The 24,621-nt window shown below is 41.8% G+C and overlaps 1 protein-coding gene across 1 annotated transcript; it reads right to left on the bottom strand.

Annotated features, from left to right (window-relative positions):
* Positions 1–580: 580 nt before the first annotated feature.
* fstl1b (follistatin-like 1b) lies at positions 581–24,621 on the bottom strand. The gene is made up of 11 exons (XM_022199536.2): positions 24,436–24,621; positions 24,242–24,298; positions 9,102–9,203; positions 8,881–9,010; positions 7,221–7,253; positions 6,786–6,916; positions 5,054–5,172; positions 4,549–4,661; positions 3,297–3,407; positions 3,096–3,190; positions 581–2,059 (listed from the first exon to the last, which is right to left on the bottom strand). The coding sequence occupies exons 2-11, from the start codon at positions 24,296–24,298 to the stop codon at positions 2,018–2,020; spliced, it is 933 nt and encodes a 310-aa protein (XP_022055228.1). The 5' UTR covers positions 24,436–24,621; the 3' UTR covers positions 581–2,017.

Here is a 24,621-nt window from a genome sequence, read left to right as displayed (position 1 = left end):
GTCAGGCAAAATGCAGAAGTGAATACTTTTCCTGCTCAGTTTTGAGGAACTGGTTCTGCTGTAATAAGTTGTTATTGTGTAGCTTAAGATTTTAGGAGCAAAACTCAACATGTTTGTGTGTACTAAATTGACTTGTGCCAGCTGAAAGACACTATAATGTTACGCCCAAAATGCATATTGCCAAGAGAATCTATATATTTTTTAATATTCAGAAGCAAAGACAGCAAAACTGAATGAAACGTCTTTCAAAGTCGGACCTGACAACAACCAGCAGCCACTAACTTCCTGAACTGAATGGCTTAAGGTCACTATGTGGGCAATGCAATTCAGGAATGTACTCAATGCTCTCTCTGAATACCGCCTGAGAAATAATGGGTACATTTTTAACTTTAATTCTAAACTGCACTGGCAGCTCCTTGCACTTTGTCTTTGTTAGAAAATGTAATAGCTTCATCTAATGGCTTCTACTTAAAGCAATTATTTTCCTCCAAGAGAAACCTTTTTCTTCTCCTTCACTCCTTTCAGTATTTTTTCCTAGTAAAATTTTGCAGATAAAAGCACACACAAAGTGACAAGGCTGTGTTGTGGTGAATGGGCTTTATTGGCATACATACATACTCCTTACAGTCTCCGCATTCTTAGTGGAATATAAAGATTTAGCCAGGACTTAGCAATGCAACTTTCACACAGACATTTATCGGGGATAGAGTCACAAAGCACTAGTTCACTGCTAAACGTCAGCAAAGCGCACTCGTTCTTGCGATGCCATGTGACATGGTAGCCTACATGCAGGCAAAGGTAGAGACCTGGACTGTTTGCAGGTCTAAGGCACTGATTTTTTGACTGTCAAATATCCCAATTTCAATACAAGATTCGAACAAATGAACACATTTAACAAACCAAACTACACTCAGCATCATATTTTAACAGCACACACACACACACACACACACGCACACACACACATTTTACTTGCACCCAGTTATTGATGCATCTACGCTACCTTAGCTGACAGTGAGGCTAGTCCTTCTGTTAGAGTGATTTTGAAAGCACAGGTATAGTGTTGTTGCTGGGTCCACGGTAATGTTTTACCTGGAGAATTTTTATACATCATTCAAATACTTCATCAAGACTTTGGTTTCAGGTTTCTCCGTGCTATATTCAGATCAAGTCTCAGCTAGTGTCGTGTAGTTGTGCTGCTTCACACCGGAAGCTGGACCACTGTGTCATTGTCAGAGATATGTTGAATCAAAAAGCACCAAAGAGACTTGCCTAAATACAACACGGGAACAAGGTGAGTTCCAACTCAAGCCAATAACATATTGTACATAGAAGCTAACTTTCTATTTTTTGCAGCAAACGTATTACTTTTAGCAGTAAGATGCAACTAAATTTCAGCCTTGTGGTAAACTAGAGCCTACAAAAAGCTAAGGAGAAAGAAAGTGAAGTGCAATGGTCAAGTAATGGCCTACTGTGGCAGTTCTAAAGGGCAACATAATCAAAAGCACTAGTAGCTTTACCCTCTTATCCCAGCTTTTTCAAACAACCTGCTGACCAAAGATGTGGAGAAACACACTGCACCAGATGTCAGATAGTCAGGTTTCCCTCTGCTCTGTCAGCTCCCTCTTTTCAACAGTCTCCTAACCTCACTACCTTCTCAAACAGTGACTTCCACAGCCCAAAACAGTGACAACTTGACAGTATTTTTTTCATAATAACTGTAAAAAATATAAGGATTGTAGTAAAAATAGCCCCAGGGCTAGTGTAGGGGCGCAGTAATACAATCAAACATGACAGTACTGAACGCAGGGGAATCCGATTATACTCTTGGATTGCCCCTGAATCTAACAAACATCAACACAAACACATAAACACTGTAAAAAAAAAAAAAAAGTATAATAATTAACATAGCAGAGAAACATGAAAAAGTCAGTTTAGTAACACGTAGCCGCAAGGCAAATCAAGTAATGGAAGAAGGGGTTGATGGCGTGCATCCTCTCCTTCACTGCATCCTGACTTAGACCTCCTTTGTGCTGGCCTTCATCTTCTCAACTGTTTCCTGTATTTGAAACAATGAAAAGCAAAGAAGAAAACTTGAGATACAGCTTAATATATAACATTCTGAATAAATAATGCCTTGAGTACATGTGTCTAAGCATCTACAGGCTTCAGATTTTACACATGAATGCTTTTTCCATTAACATTGTAGTTTGAAGGTGTATTGCATCTAAGGGGAACTTTTACCCGCAGCGCTACATTTGTTTAGAGTGGCATTATAAGCTGCACCTCCGGGACACAAAGTACATGACCTTGCTGATTCAGCCGTGGCCTCAAGCCAGATCCTTAGAGCTATCTTGTCATTCACACACATAAGCACACACACCACATTAAAACTCTTCTTTATGTAAAGCATTGCTACTGATCTCTGTCTATTTTTAGGTAACTCAGTCTTTGAATTACACATTATTAAGCAATGAGTAACTGAGGCGTCCACAGCTTTGGAAAATTCTATAAGAACATGAAAACTGGTGCCGATGATCCTTTCTTATCTGAAATCTGCCCTCTGTGTCATCACCACAACATGGTTTTATTGATCTCACTTGCAAAACTTTTGATTTTTTATTTCACATCTTTAGATTTATTGCTTTACTTTTTTATGCCAGGAGTGATAAAGCGGCTGATACTGAGGCTCACCGGGCTGTGTTAGGGAGGTACACAGCCACATAAAAATTTACACCTACCAATTCCCCTGTGAATTGTATTGTGCTGCCTGAGCGGTTTGATTCAAATACTTTTTGTCCAGAAACACATTGCAAGCAATCAAGGTTATATCCTGAAGGAATCTAAAAGCAGACACCGAACCTATGGCGCACGTTTGGGATGTTGCATGGACTTTAAAACTGAGTCGCGGACAGTGATGGATCTTTGAAATACACTTTAATAACCATCAGAGCAGCAACATGGTGTGAAAAGTTAAATTCTGGGAAAGACTTTCAGGATGGGGAGACAAAGGGGAAGGGCTTCTGATTTTGATTTATGTCGTCATTAATATGACTGATATACTTTAGGTAGATTTTCAGATTAGAAATCCAGACCTGGTGCTTGTTGAGCTCAGCCACACGGAGGTTCCACTCCTCCTCAGTCATCTCTGCTCCAGCATCTGCTGACTCATCTGCAGTCGCCTGTTTGTCTGGACAGATAAAAAATGGTCAAGGGGCATTTGTTTTGAAGAATAACTCACTGAAATGTTTCGTAGAATAGACAAAATAAAGATGGCTTTCAGCACTTAAACCTACCAGTGCAGGTCATGGCAGTGCATACCCAGTTACCGCATGCACAAACGCAGCGGTTACACTCAACTTGGGTCTCTGCTCCATCCTCGTATGTTTCATCCTCCAAGGCACATTCTGAAGGAAAAGACACATGACAAGTTATCCATTCAAGACCACAGATAATAGGCCATAGCAGCACGATAAGGGGGAACAGCACGACACTGATACCAATTTCCATGACATAGACTTGTCAGCATTTCAAAATACCACATTATGCCACACAGCTTAATTGAACTATGACATGCCTTTAGCTGGTTTTAGCTTAGTCATGCATCGTCTGAAAATCTGCCAACACCCACGATAAGCAGAACTTTAGGAGAAAAATAGAACAAGACATTTTTCAAAATGTCTGAAGATGTGCATCATTCTGTTAAAATCTCCTGACTTGAAAATCTTGATTTCCGTGACCAAAGGAATGCTGTATGTGTTTAAAACCAGAGTTTTAAACACATACAGATGTAACAGTCAGATTGCCAAATGTGTTTGTGTGTGTGTGTGTGTGTGTGTGTGTGTGTGTGTTTGTGTGTGTGTGTGTGTGTGTGTGTGTGTGTGTGTGTGTGTGTGTGTGTGTGTGTGTGTGTGTGTGTGTGTTTGTGTGTGTGTGTGTGTGTGTGTGTGTGTGTGTGTGTGTGTGTGTGTGTGTGTGTGTGTGTGTGTGTGTGTGTGGTCAGGTGCTGGCTATACTTGTATAACTGTAGGAAAACCGAAAACAATGTAACTTGTGGGGACCAAATAAACATTGTTTTCTTGGCCATGTTGTTGTTACTGAAAAAAGTAAAAGTGCAAAAACGTTTCTTTAGGGTTAGACATTGTTTTGGTCTGGGTAAAGGTTAGGGTTAGGGGTTAGATATGAATGGGAGTCAATGGTAAGGCCCCACAATGATAGAAAAACATAGTATGTGCGTGTTTGTGTGTGTGTAGTTGGATCTGGTGAAGCTCCAGGGTTCGGTACTTCATAAGTGCTGGGCCACAGAGCAATGCCTCCGCTTACTGTGAACTTTATCCCAGATACATCGGCACCAGATGACTGAGCAGACTGAAGCGAATACCATGAAACCGTCTCAAATTCCTCAGAAAAGAGCAGCAGCTCAGCCTCATTTCCACAGTTTGGGCTGCACTACTGACGTTTTATCATTGCATATATATAGTATATCTAACAGTGCGTAACTTTATGTTCCACTATGTCAAAGCATAGGAAGTATTGCTTTAAGCTCACTCTTCTCTGGTGGATTGAAGCCAGGCTTCAAGCAGTTCAGGAATTCATCAAAGCTCAGCTTCCAGTCGGCATTCTCATCAGAGAGCTCAATGAGGGCATCAACACACAGGCTCCTGGGAAGCACAAACACACATGCAAATGCAGAACAAATATTAGCTGCCATATACAGTGACGACAGGAAACTACAGAAACAATAAGCGCGCTGTGGAAATGATAATTAGATTAGAGGTTATTATTCCACAGAGTACAGGTGTTTACGCCAGCATAGGCTCCCACAGGAGGCCTTCAGTAATGTTTGCTCTGGCCCAGATAGCGTTTAATGGCTTATCCAACGTGCCTTAAAATAGCACAAACAGATACGAGTCTGTATGTACAGGCATTACCACAGAAGAAAATGTTTGACAGCAAGTGAAAAAAAAATTGCAAACAGTAGGAAACTGCTGCTCTTTCACCCCGTTCTCTTGTGCACACTCATGAAAGTGCGAAAAGCCACAAACACACGGACCTGAGCAGCTTGTTGCTCTCCTGGTCTGCGTAGGACTGCAACTCCACAACCGAATCATTGTGCTGGATGAATTTGAGCAGCTCAGAGGAGTCCAGCTGAGAATCACCATTGTCGTACGACTGCAAAACCACGGAAAAACACAACAAAGTCACAGTTAATGTCTTTGTATTGTTGAGCAGGACTCAACAACAACATGGTTGAAAATTCACAATGAAGTATCAGATTCAAACTGGATGAAAATAATACTCTGAAAACAATTATTGGAGGTTCTGATAGACAAGTCAGTCCAGGCCTCTGTTAAACTTGCATAAACATGAAGAGCACATCGCCTGCTGTGACAAACCATCCTATAATGCTGGCGTCATGATGAAGCTCCTATTTTAGTTTCAGTTTTATTATTATCATGAAACACAAGATTGTATAGTGAAGTGACCAATGTAATGCTCATCTTAAATTAGAACTAATTATTTAAAGAATAAAGACTCAAATAATAAAATTAAAACTATTTTCTAGTGAAAGAAGTCTGGTGATACAACAGTGGATGCTTCTGTATGAACTACCAGACAACAACAACATCAGATACTGGATCTAATCATCTGCTGCAGAACCTTCCTGTTTTGACACGTGCACACTCCATACTATATAACTGGTGTTATTTCCAGTTAAAATGTTTTTTATTGCTCCACTGTAAAAGTTAACAAGAACTTGGCACGGAAGTTTAGTTTCCAAGTTTTCTTAAGAAGTTATTATTGAGCTTGCTAATGACCATAAAAGCATCTCTGAGATATTAAACTGTAACTGATACCACTTTAGCTCTACTAATACAAACAGGTGTGTGTCTCTTTGCTTCATTTTTTCAAAAATCAATACCAGCTCTTTGGTTTTATTGAGCAGTGGGTTGTTTTTTTGTGTACAAGACTTTACAGTTGTTGCTTTAATCCTGACATACATTCTATTCATTGTGTGTAATTTGGCTGATAATGGTGGTGTCATCCAAAGACTTCACAATAGAGTTCTCTCATTGTCTGGGAACGCAGTAATTTCTGCACAGCATGAGCACCAGGGAGCTGAGCACATCCTTGTAGTCTGTTTCTTTTTAGCATAACGTGAAAATTCTGTTCAAATAGTTGCTTTTGGCATTTATATTGTGCATCCACTGAATTAATACCAGGAGTTGTGCTTTGTTTGTATGTCTTGGCTCTGCAGGACAACTTAACAAAGGCTTTACAAACAGTGTGGCAGTAGTAGTGCTTGACCCTTCAGATAGTTTACCCATTGCATGACCTATTTTTGTTGTTTGTGCACGACAAATGAACTGAAAACATTCATGAGACACTATATAAAGATAGGAGTAATAAAAATAGCCATAACATTTTTTATTCCGGGGAAGACCGGACAAATAAATACTGTTGCTTCAGCAAACTGTTCAGTGAACCATCTGCTTAAATGTCATTCATGTCAGACCATGAAGAGGCAGGGGTCCTCCTCTGCAGAACAGAGATCCTCATTAAACTGAATTACAACCATCAGCTGGCACGCTTGAAAGCTCTGTCACATGAATGATTAGACACAGTCCCGGGCTGCTTTTAAGGATCAGGACGGTTGGAAAAGGCCAGCACAGACAAATAAACTGGGGTATTCACTAGAAAGAATGGTGTTGGTGTCGTGGTGTGCACAAATACAGACAAGGGTACATTCTGTCTTTCTGCACCAGAGAAAAATAAAAGCCCACCTTGAAGTATCTGAGCAGGATGTCAGAGAAGTTGGACCCCTTGACAAACCAGCCATCTGGGACAACCTCAGTTTGCAGCCACTGGATCACGCGACTCCTGAGTTCATTGCGGTCAGCGGCGTAGCACACAACTGCAGGGGTGGGAAAATTTCCAAAGGTCAACAGCGTTAATAAATAAGCTAAATGATAAAATTTATCGTGAAAGAGTTGACAGACCTCTGTCCTTGTGTGCATACATCAGTATTTCAAGGTTTGTTATGGCCTTTCTGTTAGACTATAAACTACGGTTTGTGCACATGCTGAATAGCAAAATGTACATACTAAACCCATCTCATCTATGAACTATTATGTAGATCTTTATTACTTCACAAAAATTGAAAACACTGTTAGTTAATTCTCTAAACATAAAGAAAGAGAGCAAACATGCAAACTCACCTGGACTGGCAGCGGCCTGCTCTGCTTTCTTCTCTAAAGATGATTAAAAAAGAAAGAAAGAAAATTGCATTTGAGACAAAATCAATTGCACTGCCTTGATTCCGCTTATTGGAGATGAGCTGGCTGTCACTGAGCAATTGACCAAAGGTCTAAAAAGAGGACAGTGTGACGTAACGGTTTTTCTCTGAGTGCCTTTTCTGTTACTGATCAATGTTCAGGCCAACAGGGACACAAAGTGTATGACATTGTCAAGCGTGACAAGTGAAAGTTCACTCGAGATAATAGAAGTATTCAGAAGATGAGTCGAGGCCAGGGGTGTGGATGGAACGGCAGAGCAATGTGTGTGTGTGTGTGTGGGGTCATATATGGCTGTCTATCAACCCAGTCACCTCTGATTATCAGCTCCGAGAATATGTGCTATTTCAGAGATCACATACTAATCAGTTCAATTAACTATGAGCAGAATTGTCAGCACTTGCACCATTTGTCAGGTAAGTCGAATGGCATTACTCACAGTGTGGCAGACAGGCTTTCTGGCCTTTCTACCTCACACACACTATAAATCAGTGAGTCATTAGTCATTACTCTGATGGAAAATGATTGTGTCGTGGTTTAAAGTCAACGGTGAGTCATATTAGAACAATAAGAGGTTGCTGTTGACAATAATAATAAAGTTGGAATATTTAAGTATGATAAGTAGAAAAAGTGATGCACCGACAGGACTGTAAATGGCATCAATGCCATTCTTATACATGCAGGTTTTTAGTCAACAACATCACAAAAATTCATTGTTTGCACTACCTATTTAACCTAACTTTTAGTTAACAATGATGTAAGGTGTTCCAGCAGTCTTTGGCTTCATGATACTTTAGATAAAAATCATTCCACTGAGGTCTTTGCAGTAAAGTATTTTGAATTTGGAAAAAAGGGGAACTGGTATTGACTTGGTGCTTGGTACTGGCAGATAACTTGGGTTGAGGAACTTCTATCGAAAGACTTCAATCGCTATGTTTACTCTCAGGGTTTTTCTTGGCTCAGAATGCACCTTTGGGGGGTGACTATGCACAACAGTAAGCATTCTTAGTCCATGTACAGTAGAAGAAATGAGTTTATGTCACTTTTTTTGACAGAAATCTATGTACTGCCTTGTTTTTGTGACTATTTAATTAAAAATATCTATTGACAAAATGGTTGAAAAATTGAGATGTTTGTGTCACTATTAGTGCACTAGTGATTTTCCTCTGGTGCTGGCTTAAACCTCTTTGGGGAGGCACCAGGAAATATGCTTCTATTCAGGAAAAATCCTGCTTCTTAGCTATACATATATCACCAAATAAAATGCTGTGTTTCTTTTGTGTTTTCCAAAAGCAGAACAACTAACAGTAAAGTGTTTCAAATGATGTTTATAGTACCATTGTTCAGATTTGGCAGGTCGTCTAGACAATCAAAGCAATTTACAGACTATCAGAGCACTTTACAGCCCTTGATAAGAACATCTCTTTGATATGAAGACGATAACATGATTATGGTCTTAACCTCACTCATGTGTGGATAATTTACAAGGAGTGTAAACGTGACATTGACAAAGCCAGGTGTTACTTAGTTCAAGTGGAACGTCATGTGACAGTGGTGTTATCATCTAGTGTTTTGGCGCTTGTACCCTGGCAGTGTCCGTCGTGGGCCACTTGGATCTTCAAGCCGGTCAGACAAGCATCTCTGTGGAGCTCACAGTGATTCCTGTAGGTCTTGCCATTGCTGCCACACACTGACCTCTTGTGGGGTTTACAGCTCTGAGCAGAGAGAAGAAGAAGAGTGAGAATTGGAGTGAAGTGAGCTCGAGGAAATCTTCTTTTGCTGCAGGACCACAGACCCGACACTCACCTCTATGCACAGACAGCTGGGCTCCCCCTTCTCGTTGACAGCACACTCTCTGCCGGCCCCACAGAACACGTTGGCGCACACTTTGCTTTTGCTCTGCAGCTCCTGAAAGAAATGAAAACACATCATTGGCGCTTTAGAAATAGTTTGTACTGCTTTCACACACAGGGCGGCGCTGTTGCTCTTCTAACTGGACTACTTAAGAGCACTGAAAACATGTTGAGCACAAAATTTAAGACACAAATGTGCCTGTAGGACTCAAATTTTACTGTCACATTAAACGGTGTGTAATCAAGTTTGATTAGAATGCTTCCTCTTCATTCAATTCACAGAACACCCAAAATGACAGATGATGATCCACCATGAAATCCTGTTTCTGTATTTGTTTGTCTGTTAATTAGCAAGATATTTCAAATTACTGCCCAGATTTTTTTGAATTAAAATAAGGAAAAAATTAACATAACTACTTGCGGTTCTTCAACATATTGTTTCATTGGAGCCACCTGCACGTATTAGTTCTGAGTCATCCCACAAAGTTTGATAGCATTTCCCCTCCAGGAGATGCTCTATCCCCAAATGATGAATTAAAAGCCACAGTATGTCTGGCCTTCATTTACACTCCTGGTTGCTGCTTTGTTCTTTAACAATTAATTTGCATTTCAGTGTCTGTACTTTTATTGAGGTCTCCGTAGACGCATTCATAGCCATCCTATCAGTGATGGCCACACTTGGATCAAGAAGTCGGAGCAAATTAAACAAGTCAGCGATGCAGATTAAAACAGTATCTGTGCAGAGGGAACAAAGAACGAAGACAGGGCGAGAACCAGCGAGCCGGAGTGTAGCCGACCTGTCAGCTCCAGAACACTCTTTTCTTGCGCTAGTTTTTCTCACTCGGCTTAAACTCTTTTGCGTCGCATCTCTTGCTGACACTTTATCTTTTGTTTGTACATTTTAGCAAACTGCCAACAGATTCCAAAAATGAGTTCATCGGAGCCACAAACCCACCAGTCAGAAGACGCCAAGCGGAGCCTGCAGAGCTGTTTATGACCCTCATTACCTCCTCCTCTCCCCCCTTGCCTGTGCGCCTCTCCACATGTGTGTATTTGTGTGTGTACTCCAGTTTGCATTTGTATACAGGGTGTTCCCACATCTGGAGTCTGAGCTGTGTTTTCCTTTGGGCCCATTCCCATGCTATGTGAAATCTTTTCTCCTCCCTGTTTCTCCAGACTCCCCCTCCCTCCTCCCTAAGCCGCCGTTTCCTCTGAGACAGAAAGTTGGCCTTGTGTATGTGTGACTGCACGTGAGCTGGCTTCCAAAGTTTCTGTGTGTGTGTGTTTGTGTGAGCACGGTCTGGTATGTAGGTTAAAATGGAGGTGGATTGTTGTCACTGAACCTTCATGAGCTCTAATGATAAAATATAACAGGATGGAGCTTGAGGGTTGAGGGGAGGAGGGGGAGCAGTCACATGCAAGCATCGCAGCGGAGCAAACTTTAACTCAAAACTGGTGAGAGGAGAGGGATTGTAGGGATTTACTTCATTTCTATGCACGGTTCAGACACACACATACACACTTGCGCTCCTAAGTTGAGGTCATGGAAAATCTTCAAAGCGATCCTTGTGGCCTTGAGCATGTTGGACAATTCAGTTTGTTTGACACAGATGGGCTAGAGGCCTGTTGAAACCTGTGGAAACCTCCAACAAGAACATGAATAATGGATGAGCGCCTTAGATGAAACTGGTAAAAAAATGTAGGAGCTCCGTCTGTCCATCTCCCTCCCAGCAAAACCGGCAGAGGATCCCTGACATTTAGCTAATGAATACAGAGGCAAGAGGTCCTCTTCTTCTTTTTTTTGTTTTTTGCAGTCGATTCAAGTGGATTGTTGCCATAGTGAGCGCATGTACAGGCTCCTGTTGTGGCAAGATCAAAGAAGTGTCAATCACGCGAGGCGAATGGTACCGGTATTGCAATGAGATCACAAAAGAGCATGTTGTTCAGATGTCACCACCGACACAGACATAAAACACAAAACTGTAGAAAACAAAGGACAAAATGGCCGCATGTCACCTTCACCAAACAACAGGAGATTTCCTTATGTGGTCATAAATCATGCCTGCATGTGGCCTGGAGCCTTCAGTGTTGATATGAGCAGAAGCGGGCAGACATTCTCCATTATTACCGAGCATGTTCCCATGCACAATAGTATCCCAGCTACGAGCCTCAATCTGCGGAATAATTTGGTATTTACACCGAACCTTGAGAATTATAGTCCTACAAATGTTTCCAACAATATCCAGCTTTGACTTTCATCTTTCTCCGTCGCATCCCTTCCATTCATTCCTAGAACAAGAGCAATAAGAAACACCAGTAGAGAAATGTTCAAGGTATGCCAACTACCATATAGTATATCCTCAATAATACAAACTCTGAAATGGATGTTTTATCAGAAGATTAATATCAAATCGAGGTCTGTAAGCTTGGAGAGTGTAAACTTAGCTTAGCACAAAGAAAAAGCTTTAAATATAACTCTGAGGTTAACAGATAAATATGAAAAAAAAATTCAAGGTTTTCTCAAGCATTTACATTCATTTATGTGCTATATACTGTTTCTGGGCCAAGTCGTTTCTTTTTTGCTGGTTGCTTGGCAGCTGAGTGCCAAGACAAGACTTATATGATGTGACAACATAAAATGTGCTACTTAGTAAGCTTTAAAGGTGTTGGCTGATAGATTTTTTTCTGTTCTGACAGAGCAACAGTAGCTGTTTCATCCTGTTTGAGTCTTGCTATGCGATGTTAAGCTGAAATGTGTTTTGGCTGCAGCTTCATATTTAAAGTCTGTCTCTACAGTCAATGATTAGACATCTAAAAATCATGTCTGTGAATTAAAGTTACATATTAAGAAGTTATTTGCATAAAAATAATCCCCGCTTGCCTTAAAATGCTTTTGATGTTGCTCATACTTCCTGGAGAATGTACAGATCTATGAAGGCCTCCCACCTTGCTGCAACTCGAGCACACCAGCTCACCTATGACTCTGCTCAAACACTGTGAAACTATTCTTTACACCACCAAATGGCAACTTATATTATATTATATCATATTCACAATGTAAACTACACTTCATTTTCATCTTTAATCTACAGATTTGAGAGTGGTATCAATGTTCAACTATCTTCACATATCCCCAATTTTCAGGCTCCTCCTTTGAGATACCCACTTCAGACCACCACTGCATTTTTAGTTTGCACATGATAAAGATCATCAATGGACAGCGAGAGAGGTGCGGATCAGCATCTCCAAGTCTGACACCATGGTTCTCTGCCAGAAACTGGTGGACTGCTCCGTCCGGGTTGGGGGAGAGTTGCTTCCCCAAGCGAAGGAGTTCAAGTATCTCAGGATCTTGTTCACGAGCGACGGGAGGATGGAGCAAGAGATGGACAGGGGGATTGGTGTGGCGTCAGCAGTAATGCTGGCGTTGTACCGAACCATCGTGGTAAAGGGTCCATATATGTTCCAACCCTCAGCTATGGCCGTGAGATCTGGGCAGTAACCGAAAGAACAAGATCACGGATACAAGTGGCCGAAATGAGCTTTCTTCACAAGGTGGCTGGGTTTGGCCTTAGAGACAGGGTGAGAAGCTCCCGAGAGCTGCTGCTCCTTCGTGTCCAAAGGACTCAGTTGATTTGGTTTGGACACCTGATTCGGATACCTCCGGAGAAACTTTCTTAGGAGGATTTCCAAACACGTCCAACTGGGAGGAGACCCCAGGGTAGATCTAGAACCCACTGGAGGGATTATGTATCTCATCTAGCCTGGGAATGTCTTGGGATCTTCCAGGAAGATCTGGGAAGTGTCACCGGGGGAGGGACTTCTGGAATGACCTGCTTCGTCTGCTGCCTCCACGACCCAACCCCGGATAAACGGAAGAAGATGGATGGATGGACGGATGGATGGATGGATGGATGGATGGATGGATGGATGGATGGATGGATGGATGGATGATAAAGATCACAAACCATTAGTAGAACTCATGTAAACACACTCGTTAACCAAATCACCAGCAGAGCTGACATTAGAAAAAATGCACAAGCTCAGCACAAACAACACACCCACTGTGGGTGTCCTAGTTAAATGATATGAATTTTTCACTGACAACAAATGATGTCTTCTCTCCCATTTAAAACCAATCACAGAAGCCAGTGCTCTGCTAAATGACTAGTGAATGATAACAGAATAAACACAGTCCTCGGTAGAAAAGTCTGCCTCAAGCATATTACTGATTGCATACATAGACACACACATTTCACAGCTTATGTCCCTCAACTCTTTAATTTTTTCCATTTCAGTCTTTCTGTCAAGAGGATGAAATTATATAAAGGTTTTAAGAAGATTAAAAGTTATGTGATTTTTGTCTAAACCCTCAGCGCACGATTTCCATCTTTCTATTTCTGCATCTCTAATTTCTGCTCTTCCCTCTGTCTTGCCATTTTATTCCCAGTGCCGTGGCCTTTTACAGCTGCGAGAGATGTGCCGGTGAACCAAGACGAGGCCTTGCAGCGCTTCAGACGTCAGAGGAGGAAAATAAGCAGGCAGTGAGGGGAAGAATAATAACCGGAATTTATGAAGACAGACTAAGTATTAGGAAACAAGGAGATGGTGAAGATGTTGGAGGGAAGGCGGGGTTGTGCGCACTCGTCAATTTCTCTCCTGCCACATGTTGAATGGCTGCATGCTGAGGCAGGCTTGAGTTAAAGGGCAATGTATTCTTGCTTCAGTGCGGAAAAGCCTCTTCCGTTTTCAGCTGCTGATGAGGAAACAGGCGGTAAGCAGCAGCAGGGCAGATATCTGCACAGACTAACACATAAACATCATTCGAACATCTGCCTGCTCGACCTTCTCATCTCCGTGTCCTTTCACACATATTCACACTCAAAACAGTATGTGCATTTTTGACTTTTGTGCACATTGCGTGCTCGTGAGTACAACTTGGAGATGCTCCATTGATTCCAACGAGCCAGTCAATGCTTCTCTCCCGTGGATGTCACTTTACTGCCACTGTGAATCCATTCTCACAATGCACTCTGCCCCTCATTAGCATAGAAAACATTGATTTACAGATTGCAAACACGCTGCAGGGGGATATGCTTACACCAGCAAACAGCATAATGGAAGTTGCTTAAAAAATAAGTGCATTAAATGGTGAATGTTGCTTTTCCGTTAATAAAAAAAAATAAGTAAATAAAAAAAGATCAGTTTAAACAGATCAGTCCATTTGGCACGCCGAGCCTTAGTTAATGCAATCCGATACAACAAGCCCGCAGTCCGATCCTTCTCACGTCGAGCTTTTTCTTCCTCTCTGCCGCTTTGGAGAGGTGTTGATTCAGCGCTATGTTCAATGTGGAGGCTGTGTTTTCTGGTTCTGCATTATAAAAAGGTGAAGAGTGGTTCAGCTTCAGTTGCATCAACACCTCTATGACACACAGAGTTGCAACAATAACTGAATGCAAAAAGCTTCAACAGGACAGGATTCATTGCAGGGGTGTTGCACTGGATTTATGGCATGTATCTAGATGTGTCTAGTAAGCATGCACCTCGCTGTAAAGATGGGATATTAGACCGCTTGAAACACTTAAATATTGAATAAAAATAGAAAACTCCTTCACACTGCCACACTTAAAGCTGTAGAATTATTTAATTTACATACAGTGTCAGAGAGCAGGCATCCTTTTAAAATTATTTCATGTTTTCTAATATTCTTCCACATTACTTACAGTGCAGTTACATCTACATTACTAATTTCTGACCTTTCAACGGCAGAAAGCTGCGACAAATTTGAATAAAACCATGACAACCATGTTGTGTGTTAATTTTATGAAAATGGAAAAACACTGGCAAACTACTGACTGCTGAACTGAGAGTAAAGTAGAGGATTTAGATGTGATGTTTTGACAACTTATCTTCACAAAGGAATCGTATTTGGGAACTCATTAGAGACTTGGAATGATGATTCTGACAAAAGCATGAAGCAGTCAAGTCAAGACAGGCATTAAAGCTCCCAGCTGTGGCCTGAAGGCACCAATCTGTCTCCATTTGCAGATTTTGAAGGTGTTTTTTATAATAATCTAAACTTATTGTTTAAACCTGGGTGCTAATACTGAACATCGTATTGAATGCAGTTGTTTTAACAGCTGTGGGGACACTACATGCAAATGAATGGATTAAAGGAGTAGTTTGGCATTTTGAGATTATTTGTAATGATATTTTTTAGCTTTCTTACAGAGAGTTGAGGAAGAACATGAGTCAAACTCTCCAAACTTTGCTTAGCATAAGGACTGGATGTGTAAAGGTATACACAAAGGAAAAGAACCAAAACCAAAGAATTAAAGAACAAGTTGAAGCTTAAAGTTGGATTGTTTGTCAGTAAGTACATGCACTTTAATTTAACTAGCGTATTTCCTGAAATGCTTGTCGAGTGTCCATATATGTCTAAACAAATGCTGATTTACAGATGTGTGAAACATCTTGTTGTTGTTCAAAGCAGAACCGACACAGACAGAGACACTCCGAGTGACAGATGGACAAACAAATGTGGAAACTTCACCCTCACAACCTCGAAATGCAGCCCAGCGTTTTACAGCTCCAGGATGTGGAAGCGAGGGAAACAGAGAAGAGACAGAATCAGGAGAATGAGAAGGTAAGGGAGGGGATGCATTCCTGAGCTGTGTTGTGCCTCAGCCGGGGTCCGACACAGTTCATCTTGAAGCCAAAATCTCCTCAGTATCTGGGTCACAGAGGTGCCCCAGCTCTACCCCTCTCAAACATTTCCTCGCTTTATTCCTCGTGGTCTGTCTCTCCAGCTCTAAACTGTCCAACACGCTCCAGCGTCATGAGACTCATGGACTCATGCCAGGAGCAGAAAAGGACAGGGAAGGGCTCAAACTGAGCAGCTTGTTTCCTCCAGTCCATAAAGACCTCCTTCTTGCTTCTCCTTAACCAGGCCTTACCAGAAAAGAAGTGGAGCGTAGCCAAAGAAGAATGAGAACCACTCGTACTCGGCACACACTGTAAGCTTACGATGATCCAGCTTCCTCCTTTAAGGAATTCAGACCAGCTTGTGGCTAAATCCACCACACGGGGGAAAACATCACAGACTATCACCGGCTCTAGTTTTGAGTCGTTATAGAAATCTGTAGTGTTTGTCCTCAATAATTCAAATCCCACAATTCTCAAACTCTCCCTTTCGAATCTATTCGCCTGTATCTTCATTCATATCAAATCAGTTTCAGCCTCTTCTCTTGAGATCAGACATACAGCAGAAACCAGCCCACAAAAATGACACAATCTACCGACTCGAATCCTTTGAGATCAAACGCCCAGATAGAATTTCATGGATTATATGACAACTGATTGACAGTCGAAAGCAAAAAAGAAAAGACGAGTCCTGTCCTTGGAATAATGAGGCCAAAGGAAGACTAATTTGAGTCTTTTGTAAAGATATGAGCGCATTCTCAGAGCTCCACGGGTGGTCCTAAACGCTCTCCCAAGAGGCCAGGTCTGAGATTAAACCTGCAGAAACAAAAGGGACTCTGGGTAACGGCCAGTTTACACTGATCTGCCTTGTTATTCTTCTCCCTGTTTCTTATTCAGTGTGAAAGGAATGCACCAACGGACGGGATGATGTCACCCCAGTCTGCAGCTTCTTATTTTACACCCACGAGACCCGTTGTTCAAGAGCAGAAATGCAGCAGCTACACCCTGAAAGAAACGAGGAGAAGAAGCCAAAAGCGGACGATAACAGAAAGACGAAGTACAATGAGGAAGGAAGAGAAACAGAGGGAGGAAGGAAAACATGGAGAAAGTAAGAGTGAGGGAAAGAAAAGAAAAGCAGGAAATTAAGTCACGGTCCAGACTGAGCCACATCTGCTAGCAGTTAAAGCTGCTGTGAACCAGCCCCCGCTTGCTCTCCAATGTTCACCCTGTTGTGACACTACCAGGACAACGGTGTCCCCTGTCTTAACCACCTGTTTTTGTCTCACACTCTATTCATTCAAACCCTCCACTCTTTGTTTCTCTCTTGTCACCCTATAAAATGAGATCTTGTCATCTGTTTCAGCTTCCTCCCTCTTTCTTGACCAGATAACCTTCTTATTTCCCCCTAATCCTTTCCTAACTTTCCCTCTCTCCCCACTTTGTCACCTTTCTCTCCTCTCTGACCCACACCCTGCTCTGTTCTGGGCATTTTTCCACCACCAGGGGAGGGGAAGTGAGGGCGAGAAGGAGGGAGGCTCCGACTCATGCCGGGGGAATGAGTAGATTCCCTGCCCTCCTCTCTGCTCCCTCTCGGAGGCCAGTATTGGGGCTAATAGCTGGAACGTGTTAGTAGAAGAGCAAAGGCCCATTTACAGGCTGTAGGATTGTGTTTGTTGTGTGCAGCCATTGGAAATCTGTTGCCCTACAGACATGCATAAGACCAAACCTTTGTTGTCTGTATGTGCTGTGACGATATTATACCCACATAATTTTATCTGGGACCCATGCCAGGTCTAATGAGCTCGAAGTAGGCATGTTTGTACTTTACTTGTCCTTGCTGTTCGTAGAAGGCTTTGACAAAATGTCAGGATTTCATGGGAGCTGAAAGGATGGATTGGCTGATCAAATTAATCAGCAACTGTGTCAATAATTGCAGGACTTTCTGTATCATAGTTGACATTTTTGCTGTTTTCAGGCCTAAAATCAACATGGTCGCCTATAACCAAACACCACATAGTATTTTTACAGAAAGATTCTTCTAAAATATTATATATAGAATCAAGTAAAATTGAAATTGAAAGTTATTCATAAAGATGTTGTAGTAAACCTGTTGACATGTCATAAATCCATACTTGACTCACACACTACTTTATATTAAATAACTAAGAAAGTCCTTTCTTCAGTCTTTCTTCAGTCTTTTCTTCAGGAGGAAATGACATCATGTGGAGCAGGTCATGTGATCTGGAATTAACACACTTCACTTGAGAGGTGTTTTTGGAATGGGATTTCCATCTAAAATGTGACATATTGCCAAAAAAAAAGAAATATCTATCATGATTATATCAACTAAATAATAAAAAGAACACAATCAAAACTCTTTTTGAATAAGCTCATTTTCTTATTATTTTGCTAATTAGAAGGTGGTTGTTATCAAATTCAGATGGTTATTCAGTTGACATTTTAGTGATATCCAGTCATTTTTTTATGAATAAGTGATTGCTTCCATAATAAATAATTACGGAATTTGTAAAAACATGATCATAATAAACATAAAAAACATTAGTTTTTTTTTTTTTTACTTTTAACAAAAATGTATGCAAGACATATCCTATGGACTTCAAAAGTTTCTCAATTATATATTGACCCAACTACTCTGATAATTAATGAATTGCATCAGTTCATTAACACATAAAAACACCAGGTATTCACTAGTGCCAGCTTCTTCTACTTGTTGCTTTACTAACCTGAATATATTTGGGTTTGGGGCTGTTGATCAGATAAACTGCATTAACTTACAGATCTTGCAAATCCAATTCTTCATCATCCTGTCAAATTTTTTCTTTGATTTTGTGCTGGGTATTCAAAGCCATCCCTCTGCTTCACATCTTTTCCTCATGCATACTAAAGCAACAATAAAACGTCCAATACAATAACCCCAAGCTCTAAGACTGACATCTCCATTCCCTGGACGAAGACTGTCATGTGCAGTTGAAGCTTCAAAAAGCTGCTACTTGGGCCTCTGAGCTTAGATTTTGTGCTACTGCTCAGTGTTTGACATGTTTTTCTGAGCACAAGGCTCACCTCTGCTGAACTCTTTCACACCAGACCTGACAACTGCAACACCCAGATGCAGGTGTGGGTCACATATCGGCTGATGCTTTATGTGATGGGAGTGCAGTACCTCTTTTTTAATAATGTGAAAATAATCTGATTCTGGTCATTTAAGCGGAGAAAGAAAATCAGGCTGTAGCTGAGGATTATTCTCTCTATCATTGGATGTGAAGATTGGTTTCTCAGTGAACTGTTTGTTTTATAAAAAGCCAGAAAACAGTAAATGAAAAATGTCCATCACTGTCTCCAAAATACACCCTTACAATAATTATATTCGGTTTAGTATTACAGGGGCAGCAAAAAGCAGCAGATCCTCACAATACAGGGAATGGAACAGGGAGATGTTTGGCATTTTAAAAGCAAAACAGTTTCAGTCAACTTTGGTGGGTCGATAATAAAAACCACAAACAATGCAGGCTGTGGTAAATTGTAGATGATTGTTTTTTTCTAATTTCTTCTGAAATGTAGCAAACAGCTCTGATTCATTGCACTGCAAGAAAACTAAATTTGTTCCATGTGGCAGCTACATCAGTTCACACAAGCCACTTTAAACCTGTGGTAGTTTTATGGACTTTCTGGTTAATGATGGAAGAGAACAATAGCTGCCAGTTAATCGCTCATCCTACAGTCAGCCCTTTTCACAGAGCAAACGGCATTGCAGATGTAGGACCTGATATCAGAGCGCATCTTCACAGGTCACTGAGCACAGGGCAATCTCTGGTGGAAGTAAATCAAGTTTATGGCTTCAAGTTTCAAGCCTTGAAACATTTTTTTTCACATTGTCAAACATGTCCATGATATTTTTCATATGCTGGGAGACGCGTAATAAGCACAAAAAAAGCAGTAATTCTACAGCTGGGTGTTTCCACCTTGACACTGCATCATACAGATTCAGACATTTAGGGTTTCACTTGCAAAGTGTGACTTTCTGTGTCATTAGTCTTCTTTCTAATTGATTTCAGTGAGCTGGTGTGCTCCAGCTGCAGCGAGCAGGAAGTTAAATGGGAAGAGAGGCAGAAGCTTCAAAGATCTGCACGATAACAGGAAGCAAGTTGCCTCTAAGAAATTTAAAGGCAGGCAGGGATTATTTGTTTGTTTATAGAGGTTAAATTAGTGACCAGACAGAGACTTCATCATGTCCCAGTAGTGATGCTTTCATTGCATTTGACTGCAAGTTTATAGGAAGAATTAAGATGGAAGCTGTCGTCATCCATAACTCCAGGGGGTCTTATTGAATGCACTGATTTTAAGCCTTTCTGCTAAAACACATGTTTAACTTTTAGTGCGAATGAGTAAGATAGGTATGTCACATATTCATTATCTCTGTCTTACAAAGTCTTTGAGTAAGACTTTAGTGCCCGCTCTTTCTCATTTGTGTGTGTGTTAATTTATGTGCGCAGTGCCTTTAGTGCAGAGCGCCGATAATGATAAGACACCAGTACAGCTGGTAAGCTAAATGAGGACTCCTTTCAAGCCAAGCCAAGAGTGAAGAGAACACACTGCAGGGACATGAAACACAGCACACCCTCTCTTTTTTTTCTTCTTCTTTTCCTCTCTACCCCCTCACTACACAGCCAAGTCTTACCTCACTCCCAATCTCCCCTGTTATAATTGCATGACTGTGGCTCCATCTCCTCTCTGTTTTACATCACACTAGCTCACCGCCCTGCGCAGGATCCATGACTGGATGTTGAGCTACAGTAATTAGAGCAGGCTGATAGAGACAGAGGACACAGCGTCCCCTCATGCTCATGTTCCCTCCACCTGGGCAGATATTTTTAGCCCACCTTGAATGAGAAAGAACAAGCATCAACATGGCAACATGGCGGGGTGCCTGAGAGGCCGTGGCTTAATCAGAGCATGCTACAAATCCAGGGCCACGATAAGGAAAGCCAGCTACTCCTTCTTCTGTTTCTTCTTTATCCAGTCAACTGTTGGACTAGAAGGCAGGAGTCTGGCTGTGTTGTTTTGATTACTTCCTCTTGACGTCTGCGTTTTCTCAAAATCCAGTGCGCCCATAACTAAATTAACCGCTGTGTCATTCCACCCTGTCATCATGGATGATGCAGGATAATACAATAACACTGCATGCCATAAAAAAAAAAAGGGAAATATAAACAGTCCTCTCTTCCCCTCGCTCTCGGTTTGTATGCGGGTGTGTGCGCACATGTCCCCCGAGGCCACAAACTCTTATGACTTTCACTACGCCTGCATCCGACCTCCTTTGCATATCAAGCTCCTGGTGTGTTTGAGTAAAACATCAACATTTTACTCACAAGATGCATATCTCATTTCCAGCCTGCAGACACACACACACACACACACACACACACACACACACACACACACACACACACACACACACACACACACACACACACACTTTTCCCTGAGTCTCAACCCCGGCCACCCTGCCACACTACATTTCTGAGCAGCTTATCTTCAAACACAGCAATTTCTCACCTCAGGAAGCACACAAACACTCTCCTTCATAATAAATCAGAAGTTAGTGTCCAGATTTTAATAGCCTACACTCGTGCCAGCCAATAAAAGCAGCAGGCCGCGCATTCCATCATCCAAACATGACCCAAATATAAACTCTAGAAGTTCATCAGATTCACTTCTGACCTCTTTAAGACCGGCACGCTGGTATGCCAGCTCAGGCCCTTCCCACGGTCAGTCAACAGGCCATATATTATCAAGGTAATTACCTTTGGAGAATAGATGCCTTTCCTCTCCATTTACTTCGTGGCTACACTCAACAGAGCCTGTTGTGTGCTCTGTCTCCACCACGCCATACCTCACAGAGCATGGTCATGGATTCAATAAAGATGCACACACTGGCACATTTAGCAGCCAGCAGGCAAATTTAGGAACAGCAGTGGAAGGTCAGCGGGGAAGGAACGCATGCCAGGCTATGAGCGATGCTGCTGCATTTGAGACACTAACGGCCATCTGCATTAAGCTATAAAGATAGACCAAGCAGCAGACAATCGGTTTATCTGGTGTTCCACATTTGGCACAGCTGAAAAATCCACACTCTAATTAGGCTACAGTTATTCCCCTGTTTAATTCTTCATCCTGTAATTGTTGTGCAGGACAACGGAAGGAGTCAGCACAAAGCCAGGTGTGCAACAGCTGTGTCTTTGGGGGTAAAGGCCATCAAGAGCCACCTGGTATGTGTGTGTTACTATTTTTTCAAGGAATGTATCCGGACATAAATAACTTCTTTGATGAAGGCTTTTATGAGAAGGTTGATATCACACTCATGTGTGGATGGTATTTATGAAGCTGCAGTGAACAGCTGGTTAGCTTAGCTTAGCACTAACGCTAAAAGTGGGAAACAGCGGATTAGGTGCTATTCCATTTCTTGGCTCGGACCAGTTACCAGGCAACCAGCAGAGACTCCAAGAAATTGCTAATGTTGCTATCATTTTTGAGCTTTAGAGGTGCTGGTAGTTGGACATTGATCACAGTTGAACAGATGGAAAAAAATATTTGTGCCACTTTGCAGTCTTCATGCTAAGCTAAGCCAACTGGCTGCTAGCCTGACTTTAAAATCCCCTTCACTACGACAAATGAGTATGAGTAACAACACTGAAAATTTCAAGTCTTGTCAAAGGTTTGGATCATGTTACAAAGTCGCCCAATTACTGGTGCATACTGTTTTCAGCACCACCCAAGATAGTCATGACTGATTGAAAGAAATACAAACACACAAGAGCGTTTCTCCCCCTTTAGCGCATTTATAATGAGGTGCAGTCAGACCATTCTACACAGCGCTGTGTAGCATTAGAGAATCGTCTGACAATCCTGTAACGACCTGCTCATATTTACCATACATACCATTCTAAGAACACAGCTGATCTTGTCACCTAGCTCTTGGAAACAAAGTTGGGGTCGCCAAAAAATTGGTAAAGCTGATTTTTTTAGATATGATATTTAGCATTTTATTGATTATTGGTTCACATTTTTGCAAACCAATTCCCCATACAATAAGCACAACGTTGCTGTAGGTGCAACAAGTCCGAGAATTGAGGAATAAATGAACCATCTACTTCAGAAAACACATACATTTTAATGGAGTTTTGTATTGGAATTTGTGCTGTACTACATTTTGAACCAAAGATTTTCATTTTCTCTGCAAATGCATACCGATTCCAAATGTCCGTTATCATTCCCCTTGATTACAAATAATCTGTATCGATGTTGACCCTTAAGAAAAATGTCAGTCAACCCCCACACCAAAGCAAATTTGGCAAAATGTCTAAAGCTTGTTCCAGAAGTCCACATATACATGACTTTACATCTGCCACATTGTTCAAGTGCTGAAACTTGTGTGTTGTTTGAGTCGTCCATCTCCGTGTGCCATCAGGCCAGCTAATCTAACAGCACATTACCTCTGTGTTTACTCAAGAGGCTGGACTACTTAGCGCTGCAGTGTGAGACCCACAAGGTGAGCACCCTGACAACCCTTGAATACACTCATCACTTCAGACAAACACACATGCTCTCCCAATGACCACCCAAACATCGTGTTTGTGTGCCGTTGTAGCAGCTGCCAGTTGGCAGAGCGTTTTTCACCACAACATCCTACAATATTGATGAGGTCGGCCATCAACCCGCCCCCCCCAAAAAGCGCAGAGGTTGCGAGATATACACAAACACTCGCCCACCCTTCTTTCCTTTTCACAGCTGTCTGTCACTCCTGTGTCACTCTTGTCCTCTTATGGCAGCTTTTGCCATGCTGTTAACTTCACAACTCCTCAAAAAAATCACTGAGATGAAGAGGAGGGCTCATGTGTGGTCCAGTAAGATGGAAAATGTGAAGGCAGGAGAAAAACTGACTTTTCCAGTGCCTCATATGTGCACTGATTTGAATGAGAAGAGAATGTTCCAGTGGCAATTTAGGCAAACTGTCAAGTTTTCTCTGCAATGAAGCTCATAATTGCGCACAGTGCCAACAATAATGGCACATTTGGTTCTCCTTAAGCAGATAAATATAGCCTAACAACATACAGACTCAATACTGTCTCGAGAACCTGGTATATTTTACACCACTACACCATGCTGTCTCGGATAATAGACTGATTCTGACCTTTTCCAGATGTGTTATGCCGTCTAGCTTCGTGAACAAAGCTGCTGTGTGACTCCAAATGGACAGCTCGGTGCGTAACGGTGATGAAAGTGTTTTCGTGCATGCGTAAAACAACATTTGGTGCCAAATCTAAACCTAACAAAGACAATATTTTCAAAGTTACGAGTGAAAATAACCAAACTTACCTCCGCATTAGAGAGAGCCACAGCCAGCAGAAGGAGCACAGCGACACTTCGCAACATCTGGGCATGAAAAAAAAGAGAAAGTACGGATCAGAGGGGAAAGAAAGAGCAAATGAGCGAGCGAACATCGGTTTTCACGCCAATTTCTCGAGTGAGGAAAACTTGTGGAAAAGCCTGGCTTCGGTCTGCTACGTTACCTTTGTGGAAAAAGCGGAAATCTGCTCGGGAGAAGAGGTCTGGATGTTCGTCGGGACGCGGCCGAGCAGAAGGTCCGTGATTTGAAGAAATTTGAGGAGCGCTGAGGAATTCCTGCCAGTCCGTCAGTCTCTCCTCCTCCTCTGCTCGAGCTGCGGCCAATGAAAACGTCTGGAGTCCTCCGAGGA

This window comes from Acanthochromis polyacanthus, chromosome 14 (assembly GCF_021347895.1).
Source record: "Acanthochromis polyacanthus isolate Apoly-LR-REF ecotype Palm Island chromosome 14, KAUST_Apoly_ChrSc, whole genome shotgun sequence".
Lineage (NCBI taxonomy): Eukaryota > Metazoa > Chordata > Actinopteri > Pomacentridae > Acanthochromis > Acanthochromis polyacanthus.
This window is presented reverse-complemented; position numbering and strand designations above follow the sequence as displayed.

What these genes read in the sequence shown, in the direction of transcription:
- fstl1b (XM_022199536.2), bottom strand. Translation starts at nt 24,298, where the DNA reads ATGTTGCGAAGTGTCGCTGTGCTCCTTCTGCTGGCTGTGGCTCTCTCT. An exon ending in GCAGGCCGCTGCCAGTCCAG is followed by an intron (nt 6,917 to 7,220) that starts GTGAGTTTGCAT and finishes CCACCCCTGCAG; the next exon opens with TTGTGTGCTACGCCGCTGAC. An exon ending in CTTCAATCCACCAGAGAAGA is followed by an intron (nt 3,408 to 4,548) that starts GTGAGCTTAAAG and finishes CTTTTCCTTCAG; the next exon opens with AATGTGCCTTGGAGGATGAA.